The 18,459-nt window shown below is 38.7% G+C and overlaps 3 protein-coding genes across 3 annotated transcripts; 1 reads left to right on the top strand and 2 right to left on the bottom strand.

The window, feature by feature from the left end:
- The first annotated feature begins 251 nt into the window (after nt 1–251).
- lyrm5b (LYR motif containing 5b) lies at nt 252–1,848 on the top strand. The gene is made up of 3 exons (XM_044125887.1): nt 252–538; nt 782–837; nt 1,631–1,848. The coding sequence occupies exons 2-3, from the start codon at nt 790–792 to the stop codon at nt 1,835–1,837; spliced, it is 255 nt and encodes an 84-aa protein (XP_043981822.1). The 5' UTR covers nt 252–538; nt 782–789; the 3' UTR covers nt 1,838–1,848.
- Nucleotides 1,849–1,881: 33 nt separating this feature from the next.
- On the bottom strand, nt 1,882–10,058 carry si:ch211-59o9.10 (uncharacterized protein LOC561841 homolog). The gene is given in 12 exon segments (XM_044125886.1): nt 1,882–2,107; nt 3,528–3,627; nt 3,712–3,830; nt 4,640–4,731; nt 5,214–5,289; nt 6,358–6,458; nt 6,461–6,520; nt 6,523–6,627; nt 7,201–7,573; nt 8,590–8,647; nt 9,457–9,681; nt 9,957–10,058. Coding segments are annotated over 11 exon segments (1,290 nt in total). The 5' UTR covers nt 9,591–9,681; nt 9,957–10,058; the 3' UTR covers nt 1,882–2,035.
- A 1,691-nt stretch (nt 10,059–11,749) lies between these two features.
- Nucleotides 11,750–17,136, bottom strand: sycp3 (synaptonemal complex protein 3). Its single transcript, XM_044125885.1, has 8 exons — nt 16,747–17,136; nt 16,523–16,604; nt 16,211–16,245; nt 15,758–15,875; nt 15,009–15,108; nt 14,365–14,463; nt 13,348–13,452; nt 11,750–12,067 (listed from the first exon to the last, which is right to left on the bottom strand). The coding sequence occupies exons 1-8, from the start codon at nt 16,868–16,870 to the stop codon at nt 12,014–12,016; spliced, it is 717 nt and encodes a 238-aa protein (XP_043981820.1). The 5' UTR covers nt 16,871–17,136; the 3' UTR covers nt 11,750–12,013.
- Between the last annotated feature and the right edge of the window lie 1,323 nt (nt 17,137–18,459).

The following is an 18,459-nucleotide window of genomic DNA, read 5'->3' as shown; positions in this document are numbered from 1 at the left end:
AGAGTTTGGAGGATTACCATTCAAATCTTCGGGACTCTTTAACATGCGATTAATTTCGTATTAAAAAATTTAATTGAGTCCTACCACTACATACTTTAAAATACTATTCAAGTAAAATTAAAACGTATGGTATAACTACCAAAACTAATCGAAGAAGGTAATATAATTAGTTACGCTTAAAACTTATGAGCTTCCCGTTCGTCAGATTTAGATTTTTAGACGTTTTGGTCAGTGTTTGGAAGATTACCATCCGACCTTCGCGGCTCTTTGATTCTCAGCTGTCTGTACCAGTTTTTGTGTCCGTTTCAGGCGGTCACCATCTTGATTTTCGTTACTCTTTGGTTGTTTACTTTGAGTTCCAGATTCAGTTCGTTTTCAAGGTTCAGGTTTGCAGAAAAAAAGTTTGAACTTTAAATCAGCCAGTCTGAGCGGTCCACTCCAAATTTATTTTACAAACGGTTGCAAACTGAGGCCGAACCGAACCATTTTCCCGGTTTCGCCTTCGGTTCACCGGAGAGTCCGGAGGTCACCTGGACAGGTGAGAAGCTGCTGGTTTTAACTGGACAGAGGGGAGTTAATCGTCATTTTGTAACTATCCTGACTCCAACTGTGAACTTCCTGCTCGAAGAGCTGTTTAACAAAAATATCCTTTCACATATAATCCGAGCGAACCGGATGCTGCCTCACTACTATGTCCGGTGCAGAAATGCAAAATATTGACTTATTTTCAGCTGTTCGTCAACAGAAGCTTCAGATAAATTCATGCCGTTTTGTTTCGCAGCTCTTTGGATGATGGCAAACCCTCTGCGGCCTGAGGTGGTTCGGCTCTACAAGAACGTGGGTTTTCAGTTCCTCCTTATTAACCAATCAGTTGACAGATTATCAGTAAAGTCACTTCCTGTGATTTCTATTCATCTGATAAAAGGGGAGTTTAGAGTCACATCTGTGAACATGTTAGTCCATCAAATAAGCTCGGAGTGAATCAGAGGTCCAAAATGTGACGGTTCTGTTGCACTTTAACTGTTTTCTCAAGACCATCAACCATATGACCTCTTATTCTACTTCTATTATAGTTAAAAACAACCTGAGACAACACAAAGATGAAAGCAGTTTACAGGTGACCTGAACATGCTAGGTTTCGTTAGTCTGCTCAGTTCTGCTTATTTTGAGCTGTTTTAGGGCTCTTGTAAATTTAATTCCACACAAGTTACTGCTGGCTACACTGCTAACTAAGCGTTTTACACCAACATGTGAAAATGGCTGAAAACCGTACATCTTTGAAAAGCAGAAATAGAGCCTCCTGCGCAACCAACAAGAATTTAGCAAGTAGTTTGTGTATGGTAAGTCTGCAACCATTGTGCAGTGCATACAGCGGTAAAACCAGCTGACCAAACATGCTGGAACTCAGCTGGGATTGCTAGGTAACCGGCAGAGTTTCGTTAGGGTTGCTAGATTTATTAAAATTTTTAATGGCTCATTTTCCAGACATCAAAAAAATAAACTTATTGCCAAGAACATCTGGGTGTTTTTAGAAGTAGTTGAGACCAGAATGGAAGTACAAAAACATGCTAAATATGAATTTTGTGTGATGGGTCGTCTTTAAATTTAATTCACCAATCTTCCTCCTCAGCTCCTCTACCTCGGCCGGGAATACCCGAAAGGCAGCGACTACTTCAGGGACCGTCTGAGAGCGGCGTTTACTAAGAACAAGTCGGTCCAGGACCCGGAGCAGATCAAGGCCATGATCGCCCGGGGGGAGTACGTGGCGCGGGAGCTGGAGGCGCTCTACTACCTGAGGAAGTACCGGGCCATGAAGAAGCGTTACTACGAGGAGTGAAGACGCTCCGCAAAGACTCACATTAAAAAATTATTTAAAAAAAAGAAAATAGAAACATTTTTATTTAAGAATAGATCAAAGAGCAGCAGCTTCAACTGACCCTGCAGAGTTTAATATAAAAAAAGCACAACGGGAATAAAAGTCAAAAAATAATCAAGTCGATCAGTTATTCTTTAGAAAACAGGGAGGAGTTTCCGGTCACAGCGTAGGGGGCGCTAGAGAGTCTCCATCAGCTAGGTTGGCCCTGCAGATTGGACAGGTGGTGTTGTCCTGTCAGGAGGAAACAGGCAGGTTAATACAGAGATGGTCATCACAGACAGACATCTCACTCTGTCAGAAAATCAGCAGAGTTTATCTAAAGCACATGTGTCAAACTCAAGGCCTGGGGGCCAAATCTGGCCCACCGTAGCTTTTTTTGTGGCCCTCAAGACTCCAAATTACATCAATAAGTTCATCCAGTTTTTCATTAATCTGCAAAATTCACACAAAATCAACAAATATCCACATTTTCTCTGATTGAACTGTCAAGTTTTGCAAAATTGGTCAAAAACATTGAGTTTAGGTGAATGCTGCTTCAACTCAAGACTACAGCTTGATACAGTAACTATCAATTACAGACATTTACAGACACATTTAACGTCATATATCAAGCATTTCTAAATTTGCACCACAAAATCTGCAATTTTGATTGCAAAAAAACCCTAAAATAATCACAATTTATTGATATTTTAACAGTTTAATTGATTTAATCAATATATTCTGACCCTTTAAAAACATTCAGAATTTTGACATGGCCCAAAAAAATGAGTTTGACATCCCTGATCTAAAGCAGGGGAGGAGTGTCCAAACTTTTTGTTGTGTGGGAAAAAACTGTTGAGTCGGACCGAGAAAAAAATAATAAAATCAGTAGTTTATTTTTATTTTCTTTGTTGATCCAAAACTGAAAGGATTTTGCAAGTTTACTGTATGAATATTTTGGTTTGGGGGGAAACCCAATGGCTTTACCGGAAATGGAAAACATCGTTAAGGCTGAAACGGTTAATCATGATTAGTCGATTATTTAAATAATGTTCACTAACTTTAACTGGTTGTTAACTGGAATAAAGAAGGACATTTGCTGAAAGAAAAAGATCTTCAGACAAGTAATTAAAGCGAAACTGTGTAAAAAAAATACACATTTTGCATTTAAGATGAAAAATCTTCCGTCTGTAAAAATGTTTTACAAAGAACTCTTCCAGCTGGCTTTGGTTTAGCTTCACCTGGTTCAAATTCTGTACAATAAATAAATAAATCTTCAATTAAGCATCTTTATAATCCAATTATTAATCAGTTAATTGATGCCAACTCGAGCAGAAATGGTCGAGCTTTTCATATGTTTATGTTTGAAGTATTTTATTAGCTGCAATTGATCAACAGAGTAATATATTGTTGCATTTTGGGCAATAAAATGTTTTGCTTTACACTAAATGGAACTGAATTGTTTATTCACACTTTCTAATGCATTTATAATATTTTATTAAAAAAAGGCTCAAGTGTTTAAATGAAAACCCTGGAGAATGTGCGATTAATCGTCAGAGTAATTGATAAAATAATTGAAATAACCGTTGCACATCATGTATTTTAAGAGTTTGGAGATAATTTAGCAACTTGACAATAAAAACTTGGGTGTTGGTTTTCTCTGTGCCTGTACCTTTAACCACCTGTCGATGCATTGGACGTGGTAGTCATGGAAACAGGGCAGCATCCTCAGCTTCTCCTTGTCAGCGTATTCACAGAAACATATCTGGCACCTGCGGACGGGTGAAACAGAGAGGCGGGTCAAATCTTCCGGTCGAGATCGGGTCGAGTCGGCCCAGGCCGGGTTCTGGACTCACTGGCTGTTCCCGCTGTTGGTCGCAGAGCAGAAGCTTTTGGTTGGAAACCTCTGGATTTCCCTGCGACTCATTTTCTTTGACACAACGGCGCCCTGCCGCTCTTCGAACTCCAGGAGAGCCTGAGAGGAAAAGAAAGGAATCCAGATTGAGACCGATTACTCCGGTTACCACGGAAACAAGGCGTTTCCATTAGGGACGCTCTGATAAGGTTTTTTGCTGCCGATTCCGATACCGAACATTCATGATGCCGATTTCTGGCGATCACCGATCTTTCACCGATCGCCTGGAATGGCTGTTAATTTTTTGCTTTAGGTAGAAATGATACTATATCATCTGGCAAAATGGAAAAATTATCTGGCAATAAATTCACCTAATTTATATATAATAGACATATTTGAATACTTATCTAAAATCTTATTTTTTTATTTACATGCTGCAGCTTTAAGCAGACATTTGGTGTGAGAGTTCACTGTGTGGTGGCGGCTGAGCGGCGCTACGTCTGAAACATTACTACTAGCAGCGGTGGTCCAATTAGCCAAACTCCGTCAACTGCTTGTTTTTTAAATGTCATATTAGATCCGTTTTGTTGATGCATTTTGACGTACTTCAACCCCCGAGGTAATTTTCTGCCGCAACACGCAAACGCCCCCATTCACTCTCAGAGCGTTAACAGGACTTGTTGCTGCACGCTTGAGCAGTGCGCAGGAAAGAGGAGGTTAGCTGCGGCTGCGAAGTGAGATAAATGTGATTCGTTTTGGTGATCGGTGATCACCGATCATAGAATTTTCATGGAAATCGGCCGATCAATCGGCACACCTCTAGTTTCCATGGCTCCCTGTTCTGAGGGAACCTTCCAGAACATTACAGAAAGAAAAAGAATCACCGTCCGAGGTTTGGTGACGACGTTGGGGTCGGGTCGTTTTCTCACCTCGTAGTCGTTCCCCCGGAGATCTTCTGCGAAGTCGGGTAACCTGGTCCTCCTTCGGCCCCGCCCACGCCGCCTCTGCTGACCAACCAGATCTATGGAAATACACCAGGTGCATTGGGTAAAAAATAAACAAATCAGATGCTAGTTTATATCATCTCTATGATGTACAATATGATTACTTTCCAAAGGATTAATGTCCTGAAACGATTTATCAAATTAATTGATTATTGAAATAGTCTTAAACTAATGTAGAACTTAATTGTTAAATGAAGTGTACAGACTCTAAAACAGATCATTTACTGAAATAAGACACTCAGAGCTGTAATTAAAACAAAACCGTACAAAAATAAAACATTTTGCATTTAAGATGTAAACCTTGTTAATGACTTATTGTGTTAACAAGCTTATTAATATGTTATTTTATTGTGTTTCTAATTAAATGGAAACAAAGCAATAGCAAAATTGTGGTGTTTTTTTTTTTACTTTAGCAGAATATCAACAAAGTCTTGTGCTAATTTTAATGGAAACGCAGCTAATGATGTAAATAAAGCGGAAAACAACTTTCTGATCGTACCGTCTTCAAATCCAACTAGAGGAGAGACGGCGGCCAACACTTGAGACATCCAGCTGGGCTGCATGTAGGACAAACACTGCACACAGAGAGCAGCACTGTCAGAACCAGAACCAGAACCAGAACCGGGTTAAACCCAACAGCAGGAGCTGACTGGCAGAGATCCAACCGGAGCAAAATTAACAGTTCAGTCACATTAACATTCACGGATCTTTTCCCTGTGAAGATAAAGTCGACTAACGCTCCACTTTGGTCATCACTGCATTAATAAACAAAAGATACTTCAGGTTAAAACTGTTTCTGTTGAAAAATGTTAAAAGTTAACAAAAATTATGGAACTAAAACAAACAGCAAAGAAAATACAGCACTGAGCTAAACACAACCAGTTTTTCTATAAATTGTGTTTGTATAATCACATGCCATCATCTTTTTAAATAGATAATTGTCTATTAAAGATTACAGATGTTTTGTTACATATAAACCCAGCTTAATCCAGCTTTGCTGTCACTGTTACTGGTGTACATAGAAATATTTAAAGTACATAAATAACACTTAGCACAAAAAGCTGTACAGCACAAAAAGCCTGGTTGCCTGCCAGGCTCATAACAGACTGGAGGAAACTCTGACGATAAAATTAAAAATTTTCTGTTTTAACTCGATTTTTTTGCACATTTGTTGTATTGAAAGAAACATCTAGTTTCCAAATTCTTTTGAAGTCGGTTGGCCAAATTTTTATTTTCAGTTGTAAGAACAGGATTTGTGTCACTTCCTTTCAAAACACTCGCTACATTTAGTAAAGTTTGATAAATAAAAGCTGATCTGGATGCCACAAAGTTGACAAAAGTCTCCGGATAAACTGTATTCTACTCATTATAAAATGTTGGTTATAAAAATACCAATGCATGATGTCGTATTTAACATTTTCCATTGTTAAATACGACCAATAAAGAAGTTAATTACCAATAAAAAAAATGTCTCCATCCGCGTCAACTATCAGTGTATCATTTTTGAACTGCAGTCAAGAGGCCGCACAAAATCATTCCAACGGCCACAAATGGCCCCCGGACCGCACTTTGCACACCCCTGCTCTACAACCAACACTAAATAAATAAATCAGATTTAAATAGGCAGATATTTTATTCCTCACCCTTTGGCTCTGCTGATGATGATAAAGATGATGATGATGATGGCTGTGATGATAATGTCTGCTGAACGACTCCTCTTGGTCGAACTGAACCTGAAACAAACAAAACCAAAACAGGAAGTTGGTTCCACCTGTTCAGGTGAGCTGCTGTGAGTCTGCAGCAGGAAGGAAGCCCCACCTGCAGGCTCCGCGCCAGCGCCTCGTCTTCCTTCATCTGTAACGAGCGAACCGTCGCCTCGTCGTCGTCGCTGATGACGATCTGCTCCACCATGTCTGCAGCACAAAAAGACAGATGAAGCTACAAAGCTACAGGTGCAGCTTTAATGTCCAAACTGTGATCGATCTTATTGATTTATTGGATTTTTGAAGATTTAATATTTGGAAAATCTGGATTTTTTTCCACCAATGCGCCCCCCTTTGGTTTCCATAGTGATATCAGCACAGGGCAGCCGTCGTGTTTGGCGCTGAATTATGGAAACTAAATGAGTGCATTGGTGGAAAGAAAATCCAGATTTGCAAAATGTTTTATCTTCAAAACCCAAAAATTCAATGAACTGATTTATTGTCCAGCCCTAGGAACAATTAAATGTAAATATTTTTTGTACAGTTTTGGTTTAATTTCTGCTCTGAATATTTTTGTTCTTTCAGGAAATTGTCTTTTTTTTAAGACTCTAAAACTCCCTAATGCTTCTCATAGAAGAGATTATTGAAATAAAAGCCAATTCTTGAACATATTTTCTGTGATATATTTTTTTTAGAAAAGAAAGTGAGAAAAAATAAATTGATTAAAATCTGGTATGAATACAAGAGATTTTATTTCATCGCTGAGCTCTGCTGTGTCCTGACCTAGAGAGGCGTCTCCTTGTCCTTCGTTCAGCCATTTCCTCTCCTCATCGGTGAGGAAGGACAGCGAGCTGGACGAGGATGCTGCTGCAGGGGGAGACGCTGAAGCTGACGCGTCAATACGTTTTGACCTGAGGACTGACTCTGGAGTGAGGTAGGAGACGGAGGAGGAGGAAGACGAGGAGGAAGAAGATGATGAGGAGGAGGACGGGGCTTCCAGCCAGCCGCCCAGAGGAAAACTCCTGAGAGATGACGCTGGAACGAAGCCGACGCTCGGGTCGATCAGTCGCTTGCGCTTAGATTTACGTGAAAAACCTTCGCCGCCCCCCGTGGACTTCTCTGGTCCTGAAGAGCCGCCGGCCGCCACCTGAGGTCCCTAAACAAAGAGAGAGAACGCTGACTAAACATTTATCATTCTTCTTCACAGGTCTGCTTAAAAAAATAATCAGCTGATCCAGAACGCTGCTGCTGCTGTTCTGACTAAAACCAGGAAGATGGAGCACATCACCCAGTTCTACACTGGCTCCCTGTAGCTCAGAGGATAGACTTTAAAATACTGTTGTTAGTTTATAAATCACTGAACGGCTCAGCAGCACAACACGTTAAAGATCTGCTGTTGTCATAGTAACCTTCCAGAACCTCTCAGCTCTTCTAGTTCTGAAACTAGAAAACCTAAACCAGAACCAAAGATGGAGAAACAGCATTCAGCTTCTATGCACCACAAATCTGGAACAAACTTCCAGAAAACTGCAAAACAGCTGAAACATTTAGTTCCTTTAAATCAAAACTAAAAACCCACCTGTTTAGAGTTGCTTTTGAAACATAATAAATGAAACACAAATCAACATTTTGATGTGTAACAACAGCATTTAGCAGAATGTAATGTTTCAATTTTTTCAAAGTCTATAAATTTTATATTTTTGGTATTTTTATAATGTAAAGCACTTTGAACTGCCTTGCTACTGAAATGTGCTATACAAATCAACTTGATTGGTTGATCATATCATTTATCATGATAAAGAATTTTGATTTATTGTTATTTTATGCATCAATTTTAATTATGATGCATAACTTCCTGTCTTGCTCCCTAAAATTTTGTCCATATTGTTAGGAACAATATGGACAATATTTCTAGAAATACCAATAAATTTGAAAATGTGTGAGCAGGTTCGTGATACAAATCACACATGACTGGTGTCCTAAAGATACATATTACAAAAGGAATGTTTTTCAACAGAAGTATTTGTGTTTGGGGGGGGTTATGTTTTCTGTGTTAGCCATACAGTTACCTAAAAAGATGTAATGAATAGTTTTTTGGTCACTTCTATGACCGTCATAATATCACCTCAAATATTGTGATAAAACATCATGTTCAGCCAGAATGGGACTCACATGGCTGTAAAGATCCTCCGCGGTACGGCGGTGTCTCCTCCGTTTGCCGAGCTGTGGGCTGAAAGAAAAAGAGTCTAACCTGTACACAACCAAATAGCTGTGAGCTTCACCTTTCTGTGACCTTCAGTTGCAGTTTAAAACTTACTAACATGGAGGAAAACTCATGTTTGAGCATTTCTTGTAATCATTTATCGTGAAAAAGTTCTTATGATAAAAATTTTTATTTATCGACTTTATGACAAATTTCAGTTATCAACCTTAAGAAACAAAACACTTACAGTATGATTGGAAATGCTACATTTGCCATTTTCTCTGCCCACTGTTTGTTCCACAAGAGCATAAGAAATATCAGTAAATTTTAAAATATGACTAAATGCAGTTACTCTGTGCAGCTCAGTAATATAAAATCACACTATTTAAAAAAAAATAAACAAATAAAAGGTCTCCTGAAGGACCCAGTTTCAAATGGGATTGTTTTTAAAGAAGAATATTTGTGTTTGGGGCACATATATTTGTGTCAGACATACTGTTACCTAAAAAATGAAAGTAATAAAAAAGCATTTCTAAATCATTTTTATTATCCCAATTGTACCACAAAATATAAAATTCTGAGTCAGTATCGCCCACGTCTACTTTCCATATTCCATCCGTCAGACTGTGCCATCTTTAAATTTTAACAGGTTAGACTCAAAAAAGTAAATCTTGTGACAGGAGTATGTTGACAAAATGTACAAAACTTGGAACTAAACTAAAATCTGTGACCCAGAATCAACAAACCGAACCGAATCTGGTCTAAATAGGTCTAAAGCTACAGCCAGAAATGGGCAGCAGTTTAATAGTGGAACAAAAACAACCGTGTGTCTGTACCTGGGGGTTTCTGGAACAATGACTGACAGATCACTGAGCAGGGCCTCTGTGGGGTCCAGCAGACATCCTCGGTTCAGACCTCCAGGACTGTCCGGTTCTGAAGAACCAGGACTGGCAGGGATCCTCTCAGCCATCGCGTTTCACAAACCTGTCTGCAAACTGACCAATCACCTGCGGTTCAGTCTCATATCAACGGGATGGTGACGAGGATAAAGAGTAGGTCGCCTGTAGCAGAGAACCAGATTTAAACCGGTATAAAACCCGAAATACCTGCCGAACCGATGTCTCAAATATTGCAGTGAAATTTGTTTTAAAAACAGAAAAAAAATTTTTTTATTTTAAACTGAGAGTAGTTTCAGCGATAGCTAGCTCAGCTAGCTGCAACAGGCTAATTAATAAGCGGTTTAAAGACAAACAAGACAATTAAAGCATCAGAGATTAATTAAACTTCATTCCCTTCGCTAGAGCAGGAAACATGATGAGATTAAAAACGAGTTTACCTTCAATTTCTGCCTTCTTTTCGGTGTCTTAACGGACATACAGTGAGAGAACCGCCGCTTAGCTCACAACAGAAAGTCCCTTTCAAAATAAGGTGAGCTACTTCCGGTAACACTCTGGGGAGAAAGTACCGAAAATCCCCCTTCACAATAAAAGACTTTCGGTTTCAATATGACACAAGAAAGATGAAAAAAAAATTATAGATTTATTTATTAGTAAAGTTCTCACCGAATTCAGACTGAAACAAAGGGCCCAATTATTTTTTCTCAAACGTTTAAGACAAAAAAATTCCCTTTGGTATGAAAAGCAACTGCATTTGTGTCTTTTTTTGTATTTAATGTATTTAAAAATTTTTTTACACCAGACAACATAAATGCGCTTTTGTTTGTTGAAGCATTGTGGAGCTTAAATTTGGAATAATATGCTCAACTCTCAGCATAAGACTAACAACCAATTTTGATCAACAAAATTGGGGTTTGTGGCAAAAAAAAAAAATTACAAAAGAAGCTTAGATGTCAAACCTGGTTGCTATAAAATAGTGACAACTGATAGACATATTTGACATAAAATAAGTGATTGCATACAATATTCACCCTCTTTAAAGTGATTGACCTACTTTAACAAAAGTCCAGCCAACTGGTGCCAGTAGTCTCACAATGAGTGGAATGGTGATCACCTGAGTGCAGTGAGTGTTTATGAAGTGTTTGTAGTACAAAGACACCTGTGTCTGGAAGCATGAAAACTGAAGAACACTCCAAGCAAGTCAGAAAAAACATTTACTGAAAAGTACAAGTCAGGGGTGGATAAATAAAAACTCGTCCTAGGCCCTGACCATCCCCTGGATGGTCAAGTTTTGTTCTGATGAGACAAAAACTGAGTGTTTTGGCCATTAAAGATGCTATATGTTTGAAGGACACCAAACACCATCCCCACTCTGAAGCATGGTAGTGGCAGCATCATTCTGTGGAGATGGTTTTCTGCAGCAGGCCGTGGAAGACTTGTAAAGATAAATGGTAATATGACTGGAGTAAATATTTCACTTCCAACAAGACAACTACCTAAGGCATCCAGCTTCAGCTACACAGAAATTGTTTAAAGACTACAAGGTTTATGTTTTGGAGTGGCCTAGTCAAAGCCCAGACCTATTCAAAGCTGATCCCAATGAAACCTGACAGAGATTGAACAACCTTATTTTTTTTTTCCCCACCAGGGGGTCCTTTTTGTGGGCTCTAGTGTCCCTTTTTTCATTGTAAGCTGACAGGAAAGGGGGAAGGAGAGGGGAAGACATGCAGCAAATGTCGTCGGGTCCAGGAATCAAACCCGCGACGGCCACGTCGAGGACTGAGGGCCTCCAAACGTGGGGCGCGCTATCCTCTACGCCACCGGAGCACGCCCCAGAGATTGAACAACTTAACTGGAAGAATGGAGGGAAACCGTCACATCCAGATGCATAACCTGAGACATTTATCCAAAATTCAAAGTATTGCAAGAATTGTCAATCTTAGCATTTTCTCCACTCTAAAGAAAGTCAACAGATAAGTAATTTTTAATGTCAAATGTAAAAGATAAAGCTATAAAATATTGAACAACATATGATTCCACACAGGTGGGGTCACTAAGCTGAGGTTGATCTGTTGTGTCTGACTGACATTGGTGTTCCTTACAAAATGGCCGACCTCAGTGAGACTCTCCCTGTTGGGACTTTTCAGACACTTCTGGATCTCAAATAACTAGAAATACAGATTTTTTTTACACTGGTGACAAGTTAAATGCTATTAAAAACAAAAGCATCAAAAACACTTAAACATAAATTTTTTATTGTTAGATGTAACAGGCACTCAACAGAGCTCATCTTTACAAAGTGACTTCCGATATAAACACAGCGCCACCTGCTGGCGATAAAAACAAAGCACAGTGAGAGGGGCTGAAACAAACTGCATCATCTTTTAAAAATCTGAATTTATTAAAATAAACATCGAAGTGGTTCAGTAACCGAAATGTTGCTGCATTAAGGAACAACAAACTCAAACGCTGGAACAGTCGCCATGGTAACAGCAAGTTAGAAGAGCATGGACTGTAGCGACTTGCGGACTGTGGCCATCTCCTGCTGTTGCTGTGGAAACACATGACATTATGTCGTCAGAACCCGAACGGACAAAGCATTTTATTGGATTTACAACCCTCAACACACACAAAAAGGAAAATAAAACAGTCCACACTAACAATTATTTTTGGTAGATTGTCTACCACAGTGGTCCCCAACCTTTTTAGTACAGCGGACCGGTAAACCCTTCGTAAATTTTCTGCGGACCGGGGGTGGGGCGGATGGCGGTGCACGTTCGAAAGATCGAGACTGATGCTGTTGTTTCTTGCTCACTCTGCTGCATGTAACCAACAGCATCCGGTTTAGGATTTTCAAAATAAATGCTCCTCCAGACTCAATACATAGAATGGACATATTTAATTATTTCTTGCATGGCCCGGTACCAATTGGTCCACGGACCGGTACCGGTCCGCGGCCCGATGGTTGGGGACCACTGGTCTACCAGACAGCCATTTTGCTTTGTGCTGGAAAAGGATATGACCTTAAAATTGAAGTTTGAACCTGATGATAACCCAAACAAGCAGGTAAGTAATCAGAACCTACAAGATGGAAGTTAAGAAGTGACCAGCCCAAACCCTGGAACGTAATCCAATAGAAACCTGTGGGAGTGACATCAAATATGCTGATTCTGAGGCCAAACCAAGAAATCCTGAGGAACTTAGAAATGCATCTAAGTTCTTCTGGGACCTGATCACACCTGGCACCTGCTCAAAAGTGCCAGAAGTTGCAATATTTTTCCCAGTATATTTGCGCAAATGAAACTATAGTGTGTTAATCACACCTGATTAGGGACAAAGTTGCAACATTTGTTGCATTTACTTTGGAAAAATCTGTTCCCCTCCTCACCTGTGGTGGCGCTGCTCCAAGAACCACTGAAGGAAACGACACAAAAACCTCTGAAAAACACACTGAGCCCAATTTCCTTCTTCTGGAAATGTAAACAAAAATGGTCCATTGGTGTCAGACTTTAGTGATTGTAGGATTTCTTCCCCTAGACTCTCGTGTCTGTTTCGGTTATGTTTACCCAGAGTGCTCTGTGCTATAGTCTGATTCCTTCTTTTGGAGCGGTTTCTGGTCTGCTTGGCATTTACATAGGCATTCAAACCGCACCAGAGTTCACTTCAACTGAACCAAGATCGAGGTTTGTAGACGGACCAGGATTCCCTTTTTTAGTCTGCATCAGAGTTTGGTTGCGTATTCACACCTCCACAAAACAAACTGAACTTTCTAGACAAATACACTGGAGTTTGATTAAAACAGACTGGGTATGAATGCAGCCCAAATCTCACCGTGTCCATGAGAATCTTTTTCTGCAGGGTGGCCATCTCCTTCCTCAGTTCCTGCTGCGTTCCTTGCAGGAACATCTCGTGGTTTTTCTCCATGTCCTCCATGTTCTGGAGGGAAACAGCAAAAACTTCAGGTTATTGTTTCACTTAAACATGATGTCACAACTAAAATACAAATATTTTCTCAATAAGTCAGAATATTTTCTTTCTGCAACTGCAGGTTCAGTCCTGTCACACAATGACAATGTATTAAACTAACGTCCATAAGTCAACAGCCTGCTATATATTGAATGTCAGTACTTTAAGTGTTGTTATTTCTGACTGTTTTTGTCTTTTTTGACTTCTGGGGACCATGTGAAATACTCCAACAACACATTCCCACACTTACCTGGTACTTCCTGAAATATATTGACTTAATTTTGGGTACACATTTTGTTTTAGGGTGAAACAACCAAATTAACAAATTATGATGATTATTGAAGTAATCATCAAGTAATTTAGTACTTTAGTACAGAGCTCAAATTCATTCATTCAGTTAAAAAAAATCTTCTATTAAGCACCTTTTTCTATTCAAGTATTGATTGGTTATTTTGAAAAATAATTTAAAATAATCTGTTGTACACTGCATTGAAGTTAAGTCAAGCAGAAAGAACTGAGCTTTTCATATTTTGATGTTATAAATATATTTTAGCTGCAGACACTACAAAAATAAAATGTTCACTAAACAAAGGCTGAGTTATTGCATTTTAGGCAACAAAATTGTTGCCTGATATTATATTCAAAAAAATTATTGAATTATTTGTTTGAATTTTTTTATGTATTTCTAATAAAAATGCAAACTATGCCAAATGTTTATATGATTAATTGTCACAATTGCTTAATAATCAGTTTTGAGCTGACCTCTCTAAAAGGCAGCACAGTTAAAGGGTTTTTAATGTAATAATTCAAGTCCAGTCACATGTAGCAAACATGATGACACCATTGAGTTAGGAATTACTCAGTAAATATAGACAGACTCACCTTCATGAACTGCTCATACAGCTCTCTGACGGCTTTCAGCTTCTGGTTCTGCACGACTCGGGCCTGCTGCAGGACTTTCAGCTGCTGCCGAAACAAATTCTGTGAACACAAAGGACAAAGAATAACTATCAACATTGTGGGGGTTTTTTTTAAATCAAACTGTCTATAGCAGGGGTGTCAAAGTCAAATGGACGGAGGGCCAAATAAAAAATTTAGCTACAAGCCGAGGGCCGGACTGATCGAATGTTCATTGAGATTTTTTTAAATATGACGCATTTGGTCTAGTGCAGCGGACCGGCCCAAGCCTTCGTAAATTTCCTGCGGACCGGGGCGCGCGTGCCGGTTCTAATAATAAATCAAGATCATCCCAGGGGCCGTAGAAAATCTTCTCGCGGGCCGGGTGTGGCCCGCGGGCCTTGACTCTGACATATGTGGACTATAGTATTTGCTGTGAATGGAATCTGGGACTTATTAAAATCTCTGTGCAGTCAGTAAACACAAAATGTTCACAGATCAAGAAAGCTACCAGAAAACAACTGTCACACCATCCTTCTTGCTATGAAAAAAGTCAATGCAAACACTGGTCACATCGTGTTTTCACAGTCTGTAGTGCGCCATAAATTTGATGAAGCGGATAAACTGACATTGAGCTTCTCCTCCTGCTCCTCGGCTCGCTGAGCTTCAACCTCCCACTGCTGCAGCGCAGAAGAAACCTGCTGATGATACTGCTGGGTCATCTTCTTCCTTTACAGAAAATACAATACAAATACAATATAATAGAGCATATAAAGTTGGGTTGAAACAATTAATTGTGATTAATCAATTATTGGAATAATTGTCAACTAATTTAGTGATCAATTAATTGTTAATTGGAGCATAAACACTCAAAAAGATCATTCTCTGAAAAAAACATACATATTAAGAGTGGTAACTACTAGTCACTTGATCTGGAAAAAAGTACACCAGCTATTCTAACTTTAATATAAATTCATGTTTTCACTGCTTTGACATATTTATAGTTTACCTGTAAAGTAAATTCCTGATTCAGTTCATCTTTCTTCCTACTTCTTGCAGCCTCTATGAATGGTTCTCCAGTTTTTCTACAAGTCCCTTCGTGTTTTTGTTTGGGTTTTTGCTGTTTTTACAGTTGCTGATATATTAATTATTTGGGCCAATAATAATTCTAATCTCAAAGTATGAATCCAAAATGAAAAAAAAAGACACATCAGAGCCTGGAGCTGAATGTTCATAAAAAATTATAAGATCATCTAACAGAAAAAAAGAGAAGAGCATCTTTAAAAGGCCTATGAGGAGGTCTGGAGAACTACTCAGTGAGAAGCAATTGGTGCTTCAGCAGTTCTCTGAGTTTTCTTAAAGTCACAGAAAGAAGAACCTCTGTCCATGGTAGTTGGTCCACAGCTGCTCCAGCTTGTGCTGGCTTCCCTTCATGTAGTTTTTTGTCAGACACTCCAGGCGTTTCTTCTTGGCCTGCATCACTTTACTGATATCAGCTACAAGTAAAGAACAAGACAGAGAAGCATTTTTATTCAGACACAAAGTGTTTCTATCTAACTCCAAGCCATAATGACTAACAAACCTGCAGCTCCATTCTACAACAGAAGTTAAACTTAAGTTTAAGACAAATAGAAAGACACATGACAAAGTAACACAAGGGCAAAAAAAATAGATTTTATAACAGTATCAGTTGTTTGTTTTCTGGGACCCATTTAAGAAAATGAACCTGAGTATTTTTAAGCAAAATACTCGGATGGATACCTGGACAATCCTCCAGTTTAGGGTATCTAATCAATGTAAACAAGTAATGACCAAAAAGCCAACTGCTTACCTCCAAATTTCTCCAACATAGACTGGACTTCATTTCTAAACAAGTAGAAAGGAGGGGAGAAAGTCAAATGAACCAGTGAAAACACTCAGCCTTTACAATTATTCAGCATAAATGGTGGAAACTCTATTGAACTGAATCTACTTAGTTTTTTTTCTTTTTCAGACACTAACAATATGAAATATTTGAGAATCTATGTAATCATTTATTGATATTGTCACTTCACACTGTTTTTAAAGAAATGAAGTGTGATACCAATCATTTTTAAATACCTAAAGTTTATATGCAAAGAGGAATAATGTAAGAGATATATACCCCACGGCACATGCTGTTCCCTCCTCATCAAAATCAGGTGCAGGCCTTTTCTTTGACAGCTTGTCCACAATTGGCGTCTCATCTTGGAACAAAAAAGGGGTTTAAAAAACGTGTGAAAACGCATGCTTGAAAGGTTTAATTTTCTCCCATTTTGATCTTACGCACACTCGTAAATTTTCAGAGCTGTGAAAAAAGACGCCATCTTCAGAAATCAGCTACCTTACCTTCCCTGATGTCATCCTCTGAGCCGCTGAGCTCCTTTTTATCGTCTCCTGCGGGAAAATCATAAACATTTTTCTCTGTTTTCTCTTCTAGTAGCTTTTTCTTCATTTGTTTTCTTGCTGCCATTTTTGAAAACCTCTGACTATTAAAAAAAGAAAACGAAATGTTAAAGAGTAAATGCTAATGCTAAGCGTCAACAAAAATAGACTAACGTTCAGTTAAGAGTTTACTAAGGAGCTGAATTCTAAAATTAAATTAGACGGGTCTTTATAATCTCTTCAGATTGATGTTTATGAGCAAACCAAACGAAGTAAACTAACATAAACTTGGTCAGCAACTATCTAGCTTCAACTCTATCGATTTTCCCGCCACAACAGGGCCCTCAGTGGGTGCGCGCACCACGCACTGTACGGGAACCCGGATGGAAATACCAGGTGCTGTACGTATTTCGTCCAGCGGGGGGAGCTGCTATCTTCTCCTGTTTTTATCTTTATTAAGAATTAGGGATTCTCCTCAAAAGATATGATTATCTAAAAAATAGTAGTCTATTAAAATACAAAACAAACAATGGGGGGAAAATAAACGGAAAATATTACCATAGCAAGAATGAATTTCAAACCTTAATTGAGTTTTTAAAATATTTGTATAAAGATTGCGCTTTTGTGTTGAAGCAACATTTATCAAGTGCTTCTTAAAATGAAGTTATTTTACTTTTAAATCTTGAAACTTTTTTTTAAAAATGGCAGTAGCCATAAGGATTAAATTGTTACTACAGTCGTTTCATAGAAGTCCAACCTTTATCCTATTAAAACGTTGAAGTAATACAAGATCCAATTTTGAAAATCCTTACAAAAACATCTAACTTCAGGTGAGAAATGTGCCATCCTATCCTAACCCTAATCCTACCCTTACCCTACCCTACCCTGCAATTTTTCTGCACTTTACCCAGCATTTTTATGCATGTGAATATAAAATGTCCCAGTGTTCTTGTTTCAGCCTCTGAAGATGAAGCCATGTCCATTTGAACTGAGGTTGCAGACGGTTCTCAGGGCATTGATTTACATTCCTCCTGGATCCACCCGTCCAACTTCACAAAGTCGCTCCACTATGGCAAGCTGCAGAGCGATGGGTCAATTTATGACAACCAGGAAGCTCACCAATCCAAGTAATTTAGACTGAATTATAAAACAATATATATTAATTTAATGCTGCTGTAAAGTACGGCAACTAAAGGCTAATTCATGTGTTTCAGTCTCTGTAAATCAAACTTTGGCTTACCTTATGAAAGCATTCTCACGCTCTGTAGGATCTCTCCACAGGGACGTTTCCAGTGAGTATTGACATCAACCATTGCACCAACAATTCCAAAGTGTTGCTAACTGCTTTACAGCCCAAACTGGCAATTATTTATTAGCACACAAGACAGTAGATACAGACTCAGTTACATGTTTTTGGGTTTTTTAAGACTTATCTGGCTTTGTAGAGGGATCTGATATATTGATTAATTTGCACTGAGACACTTTTTTTTTCTTCTCCGACGTATTAAATTTGTGCAAAATTATTTTTTTTTAGCATTACCTCATATTTTAATGTTATTCCTTCATCAAAAACATACCTGGAGTATTGCTTTGATTCTTTCACTGATGTTTGAGGAATCATTAAATCTACTGTGACAGAAATTTGGGGGTTCCTAAATGCTTGCTCAAATTGTGCAG

This window comes from Gambusia affinis, linkage group LG08 (assembly GCF_019740435.1).
Source record: "Gambusia affinis linkage group LG08, SWU_Gaff_1.0, whole genome shotgun sequence".
Lineage (NCBI taxonomy): Eukaryota > Metazoa > Chordata > Actinopteri > Cyprinodontiformes > Poeciliidae > Gambusia > Gambusia affinis.
Note: the sequence above shows the minus strand (reverse complement) of the source record. Positions and strands in the feature narration are given on the sequence as shown.